General features: G+C 42.3%; 1 protein-coding gene across 1 annotated transcript in view; it reads right to left on the reverse strand.

Annotated features, from left to right (window-relative positions):
• Positions 1–16,549, reverse strand: part of GABRR3 (gamma-aminobutyric acid type A receptor subunit rho3) — a 46,647-nt gene that overhangs the window by 22,752 nt on the left and 7,346 nt on the right. The window contains exons 2-5 of the mRNA XM_043893050.1: positions 14,909–15,021; positions 7,337–7,404; positions 5,036–5,259; positions 755–837 (exon numbers count right to left, since the gene is read on the reverse strand). Of these exons, the coding sequence (XP_043748985.1) occupies positions 755–837; positions 5,036–5,259; positions 7,337–7,404; positions 14,909–15,021 (488 nt within the window). The remainder of the gene's footprint in view (positions 1–754; positions 838–5,035; positions 5,260–7,336; positions 7,405–14,908; positions 15,022–16,549) is intronic.

Consider the following 16,549-nt stretch of genomic DNA (forward strand, 5'->3'; position numbering starts at 1 on the left):
GCATTGTGATGTCACAGCACCGCCTCTCACTCACAGGCCTGATGCCAAGGCTTTCGGCCTTAAACTGGTTTTGTGACCCTCTTGGATGAAACTGCAAAGTGAGCTGGGCTTGTAGAAAATTTTCTTGTAAGATCAAATAGTGTGATAGAGAGTTTCCAATGGGTTTGGGGAGAATTGTCTCTGTAGGAGACATCCACTGAGATTCCCAGCACTTTACCTGCATCATGAAAAATTGCAGTCAGTTTTTAATAAGTCATGTCAAAAATAGCTGGGGGCGGGGCGTGTGGATCTAAGTAATTGACAGGGCTCTGGCTTGAATACCCTTTGACAGGGCTTTGACTGGGTGACCTATATCTAGAGCTGGGTTTTTCTGGGGAAAAGAGGTATGTTTAATGGAAGGTTGGGATTCATATGAGAGCATAAATGCAGAGTTTTCTAAATTTGCCACTCTATGTTAATAACATTAGCAAGAATACACCTTTTTAGGGAGCTGTTCCTTTAAAATCATTGTGGAAACTGCAGAATATGTAGTTACCAAAGCATTTTTTTTCTTGACTCTTTTATCTTCTCATCTGTGAGACAATTTGCCATCATTATTCTTACCAAAAAGACCAACCAACTGATAAGCTATTTTTGATAAACATATTTAACTTATATCAAAATGTTCACATGTTAAGAGTCTGTTTATTTACTGCAAGTATGTGATGATGTGTTCAGACCACAGGTACTCACTCCTTTGGGAGTTTACACTTACAGCTTTCCAGTTCAAGGGAACAATTTTGAGTGTCAAGAGGAAACCTGCTGAAATCCATAAAGCACATTGCTGAAACAGTTATCCTATAGGAAGAATAAGAAAAAGAAAACTGCAGGTCATTTCACCACATGGTCAAATAAGTAATGTAGCTTAAAGCTATCTGACACTCTGCCTGTTTTGTGCACCTTTGAAGAATAATGCCAAACAGGTGTTACCATCTTCTATCCAAGTAACCCATAAGGAAGCAAACCCAGGAAGGTGGGTGATTGCTTAAGACCCAGAGTTAATGAGTGAATTCCTGCTGTAAGAATTGCTTCTGATCTCACCATTTCCTGGTCAGCTTCCTCTATATTTTCTGGCTTGGATGTCTTCAGAAAAACACACTTCAAAGCGAGAAGACTTTAAATAGACTTAAATATTTTCTGCTTTTTGGAAGATTCACACTTAAATAGTTTCCAGTAATAAAGAGCTGGAATGGTGGTAATAAAAACCTATGAGTAAAGGTTTCCTTCACAAAGCAAGTTTACCTGAGAAAATTATCTTTGCAGGAGTGAGGGGAAAGCCTGCAGCATTTTCAGTTATAGATCTAAGTGCACAATGCATAATTCAGGTGCTATTAAGTCAAAGGGCTTACATACTGATGAGGGCTGTTCTTCACATTTTATATCCTCCTAGCTTTTCCTGGCTTCAGGCAGAGGCTGCTGAACTGTGGTACCCACAAAAGCAGATCAGAGGTTCATAAAAGGCCCCTGAGCAGGTCTGCAAAAAACAACGGCAACAGCTGCTCCTACCCATGGCACCCCTCAGTCAATCAGAGGGGGAAAATCATTTTATCTGCTGTGCGTTGAATTCTTCTGTCAATAGTCATGCAGGAAAATGCCAAGCCAGGGAGGGGAATGGATAAACTTGCGACACAAAACATACTCATTTTGGCATCTTCCTGGTACTTTAGAAAAGGACTTCTGAAGTCTTTCAGTCTCCTTCCTTCAGAGTACACATAAATAAATTAACAGCCAAGGAGACTAGGTAGACAGTGTTAAGGAAAAAATTATTCATGACACTTGCTTAAAAAATGGTAAGGTAGACTCTATTTAGGAGAGCTACTATAATTTTTTTTTTTAATCGGGAGGAGAGATTGGGATCAACTCCAAACACAACAACTGGGAATTTATAGCAAAGGAGAAAGGAGGCCAGGAGGAGGGGAGTGCAAGTCAGTGGATGGAAAATTACTAAGAGGCAGCATAAGGGGTTGGGGGAACCTGGCTAAATGGACCTAACAGAATTCTGGCTGAAGGAGGCCAGGGCGGTCAGATGTCAGCTAGGGGCTGGAGAGGTGGATGAGGAACCTTATCAGATATGGAGGGTGATCAGATATTGAGGATGGGGGACTCTGGCTAAACTGACTATGCAGAGACAGAAACGGAAGCTCAAAATCAGGGCCAAAGTGAGAAGACAGTTCAGAGGACACAGTAGAATTTGGTCAAGGAGAGACTCTGTCGGTAGATGGTGTCAGAACCAAGCCTGAAACCAGGTGACCTGGCTCTGGGCTTGGACTGGCTCTGCTGTCAGCTGGAGTAGCTATGCAGACAACAATTCTGAGTCCTGTGTTCAGAGATCTCCAGACCAACCTCAGGTTCAACGTTTCCGTAGAAGGACTTATAGAACTCATCAAAGCTGTTATACTAACAGCTAATCATTTGTTGCAATGAAAGGATACCAGTTAAAGTCAGCAATGAAATTAAGATGCACAGGGCGGGTTCCAGGAAAAATCAGGAACAAGTTTCCAGTTGTCCTGTTCTAGTGGGCAGGGCTATGTGGACAGTGCTTGCTTCTCCTAGCGATGACATATGACCACATGCATGCAGTATTGCCAATCAGGGAAGCTACGTGAGCCGAGGGGTTCAAAGCATTAACTGAGGGTTGGTCACATAGTCATGGCTGAGCTTGGTCTGTAGCCCCTCCAGAGGTCAAGTTGATACCACGTGGCTCAAGGTCTCTGGGTAAACAAAGACACACTTATCAGGCAGGATATTACAAGGGCTTGTAGGTTATTTCCCAGGAGCCAGGCAAGAGCCAAATCCTTCTTTGGAATGTGCAGGGTAAGGACAATTCACCGAGCCACTTCTCCAGTGGATATCCCCTCATCAAAAAAATTAATTTAAAACAGTTGATTTCTTGGCCAGATGCTGCTGTTCAGTTGCTGATTCCTACTAAGGCTTGATTCCAGTACTTGTTAGAGTCCTAGGTTACCTCTGATGTAAAAGTTCTTATGAAAAGTGGTACTTTCCTCTCATTTCATTTTTTAAAAAACACTGATAGCTTTTTATAAAATGTCCGGTAACAGAATCTTTGTACTAGAGCGAGGAAGGTGTTTTTAATGAATAAAAAGAACATATTTTCATTGTAAACAATTACCATAAACTTGGCGGTTTGAAACAACAGAAATTTATTCGCTCACAGTTCTGGAGGCCTGAAGTCTGAAATGAGTATCACTGGACTGAAACCAAGGTGTCAGAAGGACCCTGCCTCCTCCTGAATTTCTAGGGTGAGATTCATTCTTTGCTTCTCACAGCTCCCGGAAGTCGCCAGCATTCCTGGGCTGGTGGTTGCGTCACTCCAGTCCGTCTTCACCATCACACTGCTTCCTGCTCTTCCACATGCGTCAAATCCTCCCTCTGCCTTTCTCTTACAAGGACACTGATGATTGCATTTAGTCCCACCCAGATAACCCAGAATGATTTCCTTGTCTCAAGACCTTTTATTTAATCACGTCTGTGTAGTTTTCCCCCACCCCCCAATAAAGTAACCTTCCTAGGTTCCAGAGATTAGGACACGGATATTGTCTGGAGAGCTAACTTCTTTTTCAGTTTACTACTGAATCTTTCTGGGATTTCTAAGACATTTTAAAAAATGAATTTCTTGGATTTACCAAACATTTTTAAGGTTACCTATGGTAAGTCAGTAAGCACTGGACTCCTTAGGCTAAAAAAAAATATTATAGTAAAGAGGGATATTATAGCATACTGCTGCTGCTGCTAAGTCGCTTCAGTCGTGTCTGACTCTGTGCGACCCCATAGACAGCAGCCCACCAGGCTCCCCTGTCCCTGGGACTCTCCAGGCAAGAACACTGGAGTGGGTTGCCATTTCCTTCTCCAATGCATGAAAGTGAAAAGTGAAAGTGAAGTCGCTGAGTCGTGTCTGCCTGTGTCTGCCTCTTCCCGACCTCATGGACTGCAGCCCACCAGGCTCCTCTGTCCATGGGATTTTCCAGGAAAGAGTACTGGAGTGGGGTGCCATTGCCTTCTCCGATTATAGCATAGTGTCTGAACAAATATTTTATTTATTTTTTTGATATCCAACAGAATACAGAACTCTTATTTATCATTTGGATAGGTCCATTAGCACAGATCAAATATTTTACATTAAAATTTTGTTTTTCATTTTCAACAATTTTTAAATGAAGAAATTAGGTGTAACGTGCATGATGACTATATCCTCATGTGAAGAGTGAAGGACATACTTAACAAAATTATTTAGTTAATCCAAGATTCCAAGGCTGCTTGGTGGGGTGCAGGGTGGGGTGGCATTGGTGAGGAGGAAAAGCAGTTATGGGTACTTATAAAAAACTGTGGGTTAGACTCTTAAGGATATCCATCATTCAGCTCCATTTTGTCCAACCTGATTTCCTATCATTCTTCAATATATGCTCAGAGTGGGTACAGTTAGATTAGGAAGTCATTCTTTAAAACCCCGAAGTTAGGGGCTTCCGTGGTGCCCCAGTGGTTAAGCATCCGCCTTGCAATGCAAGGGACACTGGCCGATCCCTGGTGCAGGAAGAGTCCACATGTCTTGGAGCAACTAAGCCTGTGTGCCACAACTACTGAGCCCACGCGCTGGAACTTCTGACCCCCACGTGCCCACAGCCGGCGCTCTGCAGCAAGAGAAGCCGCCGCAATGAGAAGCCTGCATACCACGCTGAAAAGTAGTCCTGCTCTCCACAACTAGAGAAAGCCCGCATGCAGTATCGAAGACCCACCGCAGCCAACGGGTAAATAAATAAATCTTTAAAAGAATAAACAAAATGCTAATTACTAAAAGTCATTAAAGGAACAAAACCTGGGAGTTAGAATCAGGGAAAAAGTCACATCTTCTGCTTGTGTCTGAAGCTCCAGCATCACTAAACACGGCAATACTGGGAGTTCAGCCTGCAGTGGGTCCCCCGAGTGCTGGTGTAGATGGGGTGGTGCAAGGGAGCCCTAGGCAGGAGACAGCCCTCCTCACCTGACACTGAAGAGGACGTTTCCATCGGGGTGGACACGCAGCATGATGTTCTCCACAGTCGTGTCATGGATGAAGGATCTCTTAGAATGGACAAAGAAGATATCAGGCACCCAAATCTTTTCGATTAATCTATGATCAAAAGTCATACTTTTGTTGGTCTTGCTGGGAAAGGCGAGCCTTTCATCTTTCCAGTAATGTCTGAGATAAAAAGTCATTGTAAAGTCCTAGGCAGGGAGAAAAAGAGACAAGTCAAGGCCCGCAGAAATATGATTCAGGATGACCAGTCAGTACTACCAGTCTCCACTGGTTTCCGTAGGTGTTAACGACCTGTGCCTGAATGGCTTATATTATATCTTCAGGTAGATTCAGAATGAAGCTACTGAGCTTCCGTCACAGAGCCTCTCCCCACCTGGACTCTGGTGAATGCTGCGTTTCTGAAAACCATCAAGTATTCAAGTTGCTGAGGGGAAACAGGTTATAAGTGGGACACATTTCTACCTGAGCACTCTGGTGAATCACCTAAGATGATCTCAGAAGAGAGGGGCCTGAAACTTTATGGTCTGGTATTTTATTTTGATTTTTTTCTGGTATTTTAGTTTGCTTTTTCTCTCACTGTAAATAAATATTCACTTTTATGATTGATTTTATACCCATATATTTCTATTGCTTTTGTTAAAGCAGTCCTCCCCAAGTTGAATAAACTACAGTCCTATAAGAACCTGAACACAACATTTATTGGAGTTTTTAAGCATTTTAATGGAAAGCATGTTGTCAGAGGGGCTTCCCAGGTGACTCAGTGATAAAAAATCCTCCTGCAATGCAGGAGACGTGGGTCAATCCCTGGATTGATAAGATCCCCTGGAGAAGGGAATGGTACCCCACTCCAGTGTTCGTGCCTGGAGAATCCCATGGACGGAGGAGCCTGGTGGGCTACAGTCCCTGGGGTTGCAAAAGAGTCAGACACAACTGCGCCACTAAACAACTGCAATGTTGACAGAGGTCCTGAGAAAGAGCTGGTGATCTTCAGCTCGAGACACAGAACAAATACCAGGAAATGGTGGCACTGGAATTGTAGTGTGCCAAAAATCACTTGTGCATTTGTTAATACGGCACATCCCCCAGAAGCTAGTTCTCAGAGATTCTGATCCAGTATGACTCAGGATTTTAAATTGTTTATATGCATTCCAGTTGTAAGGAGGCAAGGATGAGGGGGGAAAGCTAGATTAACATTATTTTAGCAGAAAAAAATTTGCTTAATCAATTATTTGAGTCTTGTTTGGCTCTCAGGTATGAGTATTTTGTTTGAATAGAAATTCTCCTATCTTCACCTAAGTTACAGGATGTAGGCAATGACAATGTGTTGTTTCACTTTTCCCAACTGCTTACTTCTTACTATCATTTATTTGCCAACAACACTCAAATTCTTCTTGAAATAACACGTATAATAGAACTTCAACATTTATTAGGCGAGTGAAGGACAAATCTCAGCAAACCACAAACAAGTCATCAAGTAATGATGAGCTCATTTGTTTTTCTTAGGATCAGAATAGAGGTGCATTGTTATTATTGCTCTGGGTTAATCTGGGAGCATAAGCCACGTGTAATTTTGAATTAGGGTAAGAGTGAATAAATACAATGGTTCATTCATTACCATAACACCGCTCCACAGGGAATCCTGTGGGTTACTGCATGGATTGCTTTAATAGGCATCTGTTTGTGTTTAGATGCTCAGTCTGATCTGAAGGGCGCCGGGCAAATGCTGAGCCTGTGAAGTCAAATGGCAGACACCGGTACATGTCGGTGAGACACCAGCATCACGGCTGCTTGGCGCTATCACGGGAAGCAGGCTGAACCGCCGCTGGGGGGAGAGCAGGACAAAGCGAAAGAGGTTGAAAGTGACTTCAGGGTGAAATAAGGGAGGGTGGGAAAATGACAAATGAGAACAAAAGAAGCCAACACCGGGGATCACTTGATCATTTTTTTCAGATTGGGCATGGAGAATGCAGATCAGTTTTTTGCTGATACGGAGTACCAAGGTTCAAGTCACATGGCTAAGTATATCCTGTCCTTCGGGACACTGGAAAGCCAATGGAAGAAAAGGAGACGAGAAAGAAAGGAATGAGAATTATAATCCGGGGCAGAGACAACAGTTAGAAAAGAATAAAGCAACTTCAGCTTTATTAAGCAGAGCAGGAGAAATAAATAACATGCATAATTAAGATGATTTATTAAAACGTCAGTGATTTTGACACTACTGAAAATCTATCCTTTCAGAAAAAAGCATCTCAGGGAGAAACTTACCATGTCAACCTCTGAAATGCTGTCAATACTTTCAACCTGGATATCTATACCCACTGGCACTGGAGACCCTTCAGAAAGAAGAATGAGAATATAGTGAGGAATCAGGCTTATTTTTGGAATCATTTAAAGCGGAGAGAGATCAATGCTGCAAATGAATTATTTTCCAAGTTTTAATGATAAATTTCTCAATTATCTATTGATATATTATTACATATTCAGGGAGCAGACTAGCACAAAGTTCATGATTTTGGCAAATGTGGAAGCCTTTCCCCTCTTGCCGAAAAATCAGTCTCTTCCACGTGGGCAGGCTAGAGGTATACACTGAGAATGGTGCTGCCCAGGACGGCTGCACATTCAGAAATGTCCCCTCCCAGATAAACAGAAGCCGTAACTTGCATTTGGGGTGAAGCAAACATCCTTAGAAATGTGAATGCTGAGAGTATTCTGGAAATCAGAACGGGAGCAACTTCAGACAGGCAAGTTCTAGATTTGTGTGCAGTTGGGTCTCACAGAATCAGGCTCACATGGCCGGAGAACAATCTGAGACCAAGACGATTCCTTGTTACACTCTACAGAGGGTTTCCTCTGTTCCTGTGTGAGGGGATGCTGATGCTAATAACTTCATTATTTAGTACTGTGTATGAGTATTTATGTGTGTGTGCTCAGTCATGTCCAACTCTTTGCAACTTCATGGACTGTAGCCTGCCAGGCTCCTCTGTCCATAGGATTTTCCAGGCCAGAAATACTGGAGTGGGTTGCCATTTCCTCCTCCAGTGGATCTTCCTGACCCAGGGATCAAACCCTGGGTTTGATCTCATGTCTCCTGTGTCTCCTGCACTGGCAGTGAATTCTTTACCACTAGCACAACCTGGAAAGCCCTGATGTATATAGATGTTCAAATAATTTGTATATTTATACATAGACTCTTTATGTGTTTTCTTTCCACGGTGACCAATTCTCAAACTTTATAGCCCTTAATTAAAAAATGCTTTCAACTATTGTTGGAAAAAACCAGAAATCTTGCCTAGATGGATCCTAAGTGGTTATTTCAGACAAGATTTTGGTATTTAGAAGGGACAGGCCAGAAAGACTTCATTCCTCATTGTCTGGATATGCTACATGTGACATATATGTGCATATAATTTAATAAAGCACCAAATTATTGTGTTTTAAATGTACTGTGTGTGTGTACGCTTAGTCACTCAGTCATGTCTGACTCTTTGGGAACCCATGGGACTGTAGCCTGCCAGGCTCCTCTGTCCATGGGATTATCCAGACAAGAATACTGGAGTGGGTAGCCACTCCCTTCTCCAGGGGATCTTCCCAACCCAAGGATTGAACTGGGGTCTCCTGCATTGCAGATGGATTCTCTCACCATCTGAGCCACCAGGGAACCCTAATATAATACATTATAAAACAAGACACGCTTCACCAGTCCCTGCGCACCATCTATGCCTAGCCCCCTGCCCCCCGCCATTAATTGGCTGATATTTATCTACATTAATTGGCTTCACTTTATCTACACAGATTTGCTCTTTTATAAATCTAAACCCTTGATATCATTCCTTACTTACAAGGATTTCAACTAGCCAGGCACTGGGCCTGTCACTAGAATATATTTCTGTTTCAGAAATACCTTACTTGCATCTCAACTGCTAACTACTTCCTGCCATATTGGACCAATTACTTCCAATAGTATTAATAATGACAATTCTATTAAAATATTGTTTAGTGATAATTATGATTAAGCATTAACTTGGGAACAGCTCAGTATTATTCCTTTATCAGGTTTAGCTCTGATGCTTTTGTTTTGTTTTGCCTTTTTTCTTTAATTGACGAGTCTGTGCGTAGTCAGTCGCTTCAGTCATGTCCAACTCCTTGCATCCTTGTGGACTGTAGCCCTCCAGGCTCCTCTGTCCATGGAATTCTCCAGGCAGGAATACTGGAGTGGGTTGCCATGTCGTCTTTCAGGGGATCTTCCCAACCCAGGGATCGAACCCACATCTCCCTCGTTGCAGATGAATTCTTTACTGCTGAGTCACGGGGGAAGCCCTGTTTAGCTGGTAGAGCTATCAAAATATACACTTCATGCAAAGATCTCATCCCTGGCCCTGTCTGGCCTTTCAGGACGAGTAACTCCTCCCACTAACTCCAATACTCCAAAGGACTGAAGGGATGGGAGAGGCCTTGGAAAGGGAACAGAACATCCTGGAGAAAATTCTGGCATGAGTCCTGACCAGAGCTTGAATCCAGCTCCACGACTCACATGAGAACTAGGGTCAGTAAAATCTCTAAGCTTAGGGCCCTCAACTATCAGATGCAGTAGCAGTCTCACCAAGGAGGCTTATTTAAAGACTAGAAATAATACAGTTGATAAACTTAGTGGATACTCAATAAATAGCATAGAATATATGTTATTGTTACTGTAATTCAGCAGATTTACAGAGGATGACATGGTTGGATGGCATCACTACTCGATGGACATGAGTTTGAGCAAGCTCTGGGAGTTGGTGATGGACAGGGAAGCCTGGTGTGCTGCAGTCCATGGGGTTGCAAAGAGTTGGACACGACTGAGCGACTGAACTGAACTGAATTCAGCAAAAATGTGAATTTATTCCTCAGACTACAGACCACAGTTCCCAGTCTTACATTCAAACATTGAGACAATCAGTGCATTCTTCACTAAAGAATGATCCAGTGCTTCTCATACAGTGTGTTTATTTTATGACAAAGTGTGAGCACAACTTGGATTCAGGATGTTTATGCCTTGTAAGTAGGACCCGGTTACTGATGAGTATCTCTGCAAGCCAGGCCCGTCTTCTAACACCACCATACAAGGACATTCGTGCCCCCACTGGACAAGCACTGGGCCCTCAGGGTTGTTTGAAGGCTGGGCTGACAGCAGGGTAATGACATGGCTTGTCCATTAGGAATGGGTTCCTAAATACATCTTAGATTTCTTCTTTCCTCCCTCCCATTTATTCTATTTTTTGTCAGGATGAGCTCTTTCACCTCAAAGGAAAGTGTTTGTCCTCAGATGCTATCTGACCTCATTTTTGTCTCCTCTGCATTTGATGCCCAAGTGCATCTTCTTCTGGGTCCAGGACTTTAAACTCTGCTCTGACATCCTGAGGACAGAGTGCAGGGTGAGGGCGAGTAAAGGCAAGATGCAAAATCATAGAATTTGGGAGCTTCTTAAAAGCTCCAAAGATCATTCTTTTTTGCAAAATAAGCGCTGAGTCCCAGAGAGAAGGTGGTAATAAAGCAAACAGATTAAAAACTATGAAATTTGTAGCCATATAAACCTGAGTTTAACCTTCTGTAATCCTTAACTCCTCTAAGCCTCAGTTTGCTCATCTGTAAAATAGGGGACATACATATATGGTCTGTGCCTAATGGGGTTGCTGTGAAACTAAATAAAAAAATGCATATCAAGTCCTTAGCCTAACCTAACATTAAATGTCTTAACCAACTTATTCAGTATACAGTAATGTCTGATACATAGAACATGAATAACACCAGTTTCATAAATGCTCTTATTAATCCTCTATATAAAGCATTTGGAATATAGTAAAAATTGAATAACTGTTAGGTATTACAATTAGGTGTTGATTTCCCAGGATCTCTAACTAGGTAGTACCACAGACATTTATACTGCCATATATATTATACTACATCATATTATACATATAAAAAGCATTAATCTTACTTTTATGCATGCTGGAATAAGGGGATCTAAATAAAAGTTATTCATCTTATTTGTGTAGTACATTTAAAGTACTTGATATATTATCTCATGTTATCATTACAGCCACGTTGTTAGTTAGCTAGGTAGAACCAGTTTAGCGCCATTTGACATATGAGGGAACTGATGCTTAGCAAAGTTGAAGAACTTGCCTGGAAGCTAGAGCTCGTTAATGCAGGAATACAGCCAGATCCCCCTGGCTGGCAACCTGGCCCTCCTATTTGACAAGCAAAGACTACACAAGTGGCTTTTACAACTTCAGCTTTTGTTTTAACTCAGTAGCCAGCATCTAGATGCTGGATGGATTTCACTTTAAAGAAACAAAGAAATCATCATCCGTAAAGCTAAAACAACAACAACAAAAAGCCCTTAGTTATGGGAGATGTAAAGGGTAGGGAAAGCATAAATAAAGAAAATGAGCTGCAATTTATAACCCAAGTTAAACAAAAGGCTCCCTTAAATTTATATCCTCCTGTTTCCACATAATGAGTCAATTAATCTTCTAATGCTTTATAAAAGTAAGAAAGCACTGTGGTAGCAGCTGGTTTTAATGTTAAAGCTAATTAGGAAAACATTAAGGCAAGAGAAGTGCTGAAGTTACATTTAGCTCAAGAGGAAAGAAGAATGTGTGTGTGTTGTGTTATGGACAAGTATAAAGAAAGAGAAGATAAATTTAAGCCTGTCTTTTGTATTCTGCAGCCTGATTTCCCCAGGAAAGCAGGCTTGAGAGAACAGGGAATGGGTCACTGGTATAAAAAGCTGTTCTGACCAAGACAAGAGAAGGTGAAGGACTATATTTCACAGAGCTACCAGACTGACACTTCTGACTGAATTTATGGATTTTTTTCTGCCCGAACTGACTGAATACACAAGCCACTTGGATACCATTTAGCCCCAGTCCATGATTGTCAGAAAAATTTCTTAATCGTGGGATGATTTGCCACCTGCCACTAAGTAGTACATTTCTATTGCATTTTTAATGACCCCCACAAAGTAGCCTCAGGAAAAAAAATTGTTTTAAAAATTCTTAACACGTATCCCTAACAGATCAAGAGAAGTGGAAATTTAAGATCAATATTATGTTTTTCTGGGGGGTGGGGGTGATACAGAGGAAGGAGAAAGAAGGCATAAATGTTTTAAGATAAAAGCTTTGGGTCAGCTCTGGGTAATTTATGATGGTGCTTCTCAAATTGTAAAGTGTGGTCGAATCACCTGGGGATCTTGTTAAAATGCAGATTTTTATTCAGAAAGCCTGGGGTGGGGCCTGATCGTCCGCATGTCTAACTAATTCCCCAGTGACTCTGCCCCTGGTCCTTGGAGCACTTTGAGTTACAAAGTGTAGACTGCTTGTTTCAAGGTCCACATTCAAGGGCAGCAATTTTTCTCTTAATCTCTCTGGCTTTCAGTGGTCTAAAATAAACCCATAAAACCCTTTCCTCTAGGATAGGAATTCATTTAATTGACGAACCTAACCTAACAGGAATTAGGGCAGCTTTTTGAATTCGTATAGAAGGGAATACATCATTTTGGACTGCTAATCACTACTCCAGAGGCCAGTTCCAAGCTATTCCTGTGTGTCTGGAGCCCCCTAATGGTTCCAAGTACCCACAGCCGGTCAAGTTTAAATTAAAAAAAATAATTTTCCCAGGTAAATTGTGGGAGGGGAAAGATTTTAGAGACTCCTTAGAATCGTCGAGACCAAGGTCCAGAATACCTGCCTATCAGTTGCAGAGTATATTATCCAAACTTTGGGCAAATTTTGTTGGGGGAAATAAACGGTCTATTGGGAATGGCAGTTAAGAGTATTTACAAATCTGAGTAGTGATGTAAAAAAAAAGAAATGAAATGAAAAAATAGATCGATAGGTAGTAAAAAAAATGTTGAGAAATGCTCCTGAAAAACAAAATATTATACTCACCACGAATTAATCTGATGCTAATAATGTAACTCAGTAGGTATCAAATGTGATTCTCAGACCAGCAGAATCAACATCACCAAGAAATATATAAGACATGAGAATTGGTGACCCCACTCAAATCTACTGAATCAAAACCTCTGTGGGTGAGGCCCAGTGATCTGGGTGCCAAGAAGCCCCCAGGGGACTCTGATGCCTGCTGAAACTTGCATCACCAACCTGGTGGCTTAGACCGTAAAGAATCTGCCTACAATGTGGGAGACCTGGGTTTGATCCCTGGGTTGAGTAGATCTCCTGGAGGAAGGCATGGCAACCCACTTGAGTATCCTTCCCTGGATGGACAGAGGTGCCTGGCAGGCCACCATGGGGTCGAAAAGAGTCAGACACGACTGAGCAATTAAGCACACACACACAACCTAATAAAATCAAAACCAGACCCTTAGAATTGCAACCCAATGGACTCCAGAAAATTAAAGAACAAAACCCAAACCATCCTTAACGTAAGAGTTACCTGATGTGCTTTTAAATTTTACTAGTAACCTGTGTGTTGTGCTTCCCTTTGTCATAACCACAATATGATGAGTATCGAGGTCTTCCCACCCACGCCAAGTACTTGAAGTGTTAATTATCAAAAAGTGGTACCTATTCTACTGCTGGGGGATCCTGGTTCCTCACCCCCACCCTCACCTCTCTTACCTCCACGTCTCTAGCATGAAAAGTTATCAGTTCAGGAAATTGTGGGTGTGGGAGACCTTAGGTCAAGAGCAGGAGAGTCAGGATGGATTTAGCATTAAAGTGGAGAGTACAGCTTACCGGGGTGATTTTACCACACCCTCTGTATCTCTGAAAAGCTTGGTACCCTCAGGGATGCAACTATATGCACATGAAACAATCTGACAGGAGGAAAGGCTTTTTTCCAAGTAATATATCCTCCTACTGTGGTTTGCTCCTGTTCTCCTTACAAGTCATTGCATCTTGGTTCTACCACATTACTTTTTTCATGGCCTTGAGAACATTTCTTAATTTCTCTAAGCCCTAATTTCCACATTGTAATATTAGGGTCGTAACACCTACTTCATAGGGTCACTGCAAGCGTGGAATGAGACAGTGCATTAAAGGGCTTAGCACAGTGCCTGGCACTCCAACACTTCAATCAATTTACATTGCTAGGTGCAAGTAAAAGAAAAAACCTCAGCAGAGGTGGTTCACAGGGAGCCATGGCATTTGGCAGACTAGTTCTTCAACAAAAGTCAGGCATTCCAGCTCATAAGCATGTTTCACAAGAGTTTATGAATACCATCATATAACTCAACGCTGCTGCTGCTGCTAAGTCGCTTCCGTGGTGTCTGACTCTGTGTGACCCCGTGGACGGCAGCCCACCAGGCTCCCCCGTCCCTGGGATTCTCCAGGCAAGAACACTGGAGTGGGTTGCCATTTCCTTCTCCAATGCATAAAAGTGAAAAGTGAAAGTGAAGTCGCTCAGTCGTGTCTGACTCTTAGCGACCCCATGGACTGCAGTCTACCAGGCTTCTCCGTCCATGGGATTTTCCAGGCAAGGGTACTGGAGTGGGGTGCCATTGCCTTCTCCGATATAACTCAATGGATTTTAATTAAAACAATATACTGCTGTATGGGCAAGATATATGCATTCACTATTTTTGAACACATATTATTTATCTACACACTTTTAATGATAATGTATATAGTAAACAATGGGTCATTTTGGTTAATTTAAACTGCATAAATTATCAATTGCTCTTATTCAAGAGAAGATCATTGTAAAAGGTTTTTGTTTCTTTTTCTTCGTTAAACTGATGGTCTTGTGTTTTGGTCTCAATGGCTTCAAATTTTCAACATAGTTTTGACAACATAATGGATTATAACACAGGAGTTTTGTAAAGATAGTGCTCACCTCCAAATCCAGGTCTCATTGCAAAGTCATGGTCCTCTATGTGGAGGATTTGCTTGTATTTCAGGGGCCACACCTTGGTATTGTCTTCTTTCCTCATTCTAGTTTCTTGTTTGCTGTACCTCCAAGGGAGAAAAATGCTTTTGAGACACATGTGCTTCTGGATATTTTGATTTAGTTTAGCTTTCTGTGCTCAACATGGTATGCTCCAAAATAGACACATAAAGCTCATTTTCTCAGTTCACATTACATAAAGACAAAGATCAACCAACATTTACTTTTGCTTTCACAAGGGTGGGGCAGGTAAGGTAAAGTACCTTGAATGACATACTTGAGTGTGGATGTGGTCCTGACAATGTGGTTTTTAGTAGGAAAACCTGGCCACTAGCACCTGGGTGGAGATGATCAACATTCAGACCCAGATCAACCAAACCAGAACCAGAGGAACAGGCCCTAGGAATCTGCATTCAACGTGGTACCTGAGTGATTCTTGGAGTCACAGAAGTTAAACTACCTCTTGCACTAAGATAATGTTAAGAAAAAGCAAAACAAAAGACCTGAAAATTGTAAACTGATGAAAACAGTGTTTCACAACATGTGCAAAAAGTATAGGTGCTGGTTGGGATTTGAGGAAGAATCCCTGTAGTAGATTCTGGAACTGAGGGAGGGCTATGGGCCTGGAGAGGAATCCCAGGGGAAAATGGATGATCTGACCGTTGACTGGACCTAAGATTGATCCAGTGGTGAAGCAGGCGCACTTCCTCGGGCAAAGGCAAAGTGGGTGGCCTTTCCCGTGTGCGTGGAGACCTGATCTGGGAGCGAAGCCCGTGGCTCCCTGGGGCTCTGAACTCAGGCAAGTTGCTGGGTCTCCCTGACTCGTTTCTGTGCTGTGACACATACTTCCCAGACGTGTTCTAAGTGTGGGGGGCAGCACAGCCCCTCTGTAAGTGACATGCAGCTGACTTCTTGTCCCAGGTGCCCGAGACCTTGCTCCGTCCCTCTTCCAGAAGGACGCTTCTGGGGTCCCCTGGTGTCTCAGTGGTAAAGAGTCCACCTGCCAATGCAGGAGACACAGGTTCCATCCCCGGCCCCACATGCCGTGGAGCAGCGAAGCCCATGCATCACAACTATTGCACCTGCGCTCTAGAGCGTGGCAGCTGCAACAAGAGGAGCCCCCACAATGAGAAGCCTGCAGCTGGAGAGTAACCCCAGCTCGCTGCAGTTAGAGAGAGCCCACACAGCCATAAATACATAAATAAAATTATTTTTTTAAAAAGAACATTCCTGTCACCATCACTGTCATCGTAAGGAGCAGCAATAACACAAGATGCTGAGTGCTCTACTAGGCAAGTTCTAGTTCTCTTTCTTGATTGGCTTTTGCATTGATACATGTCATGTCTCCTTCAGGAAATACACATCAATTTTTAATATAATACTTGTGGACACAATTTCTTAACTCAATATTTTGATGGTGAGAATTTCACATCCTGAAGCAGCTGGTTTAAGAAATATGTCCAGGTTTATGGGCACTGGAGAGGACCCAGTATGATCTTTAAGTACAGAAGTTTCTGGCTAAAACCCTCAGAGATTTATGTATGCATTTTTGCCATTGATAGAAATAGGGAAGTTGGAGGAACAAATCTG

The sequence above is a fragment of the Cervus elaphus genome, chromosome 31 (assembly GCF_910594005.1).
Source record: "Cervus elaphus chromosome 31, mCerEla1.1, whole genome shotgun sequence".
Classification (NCBI taxonomy): domain Eukaryota; kingdom Metazoa; phylum Chordata; class Mammalia; order Artiodactyla; family Cervidae; genus Cervus; species Cervus elaphus.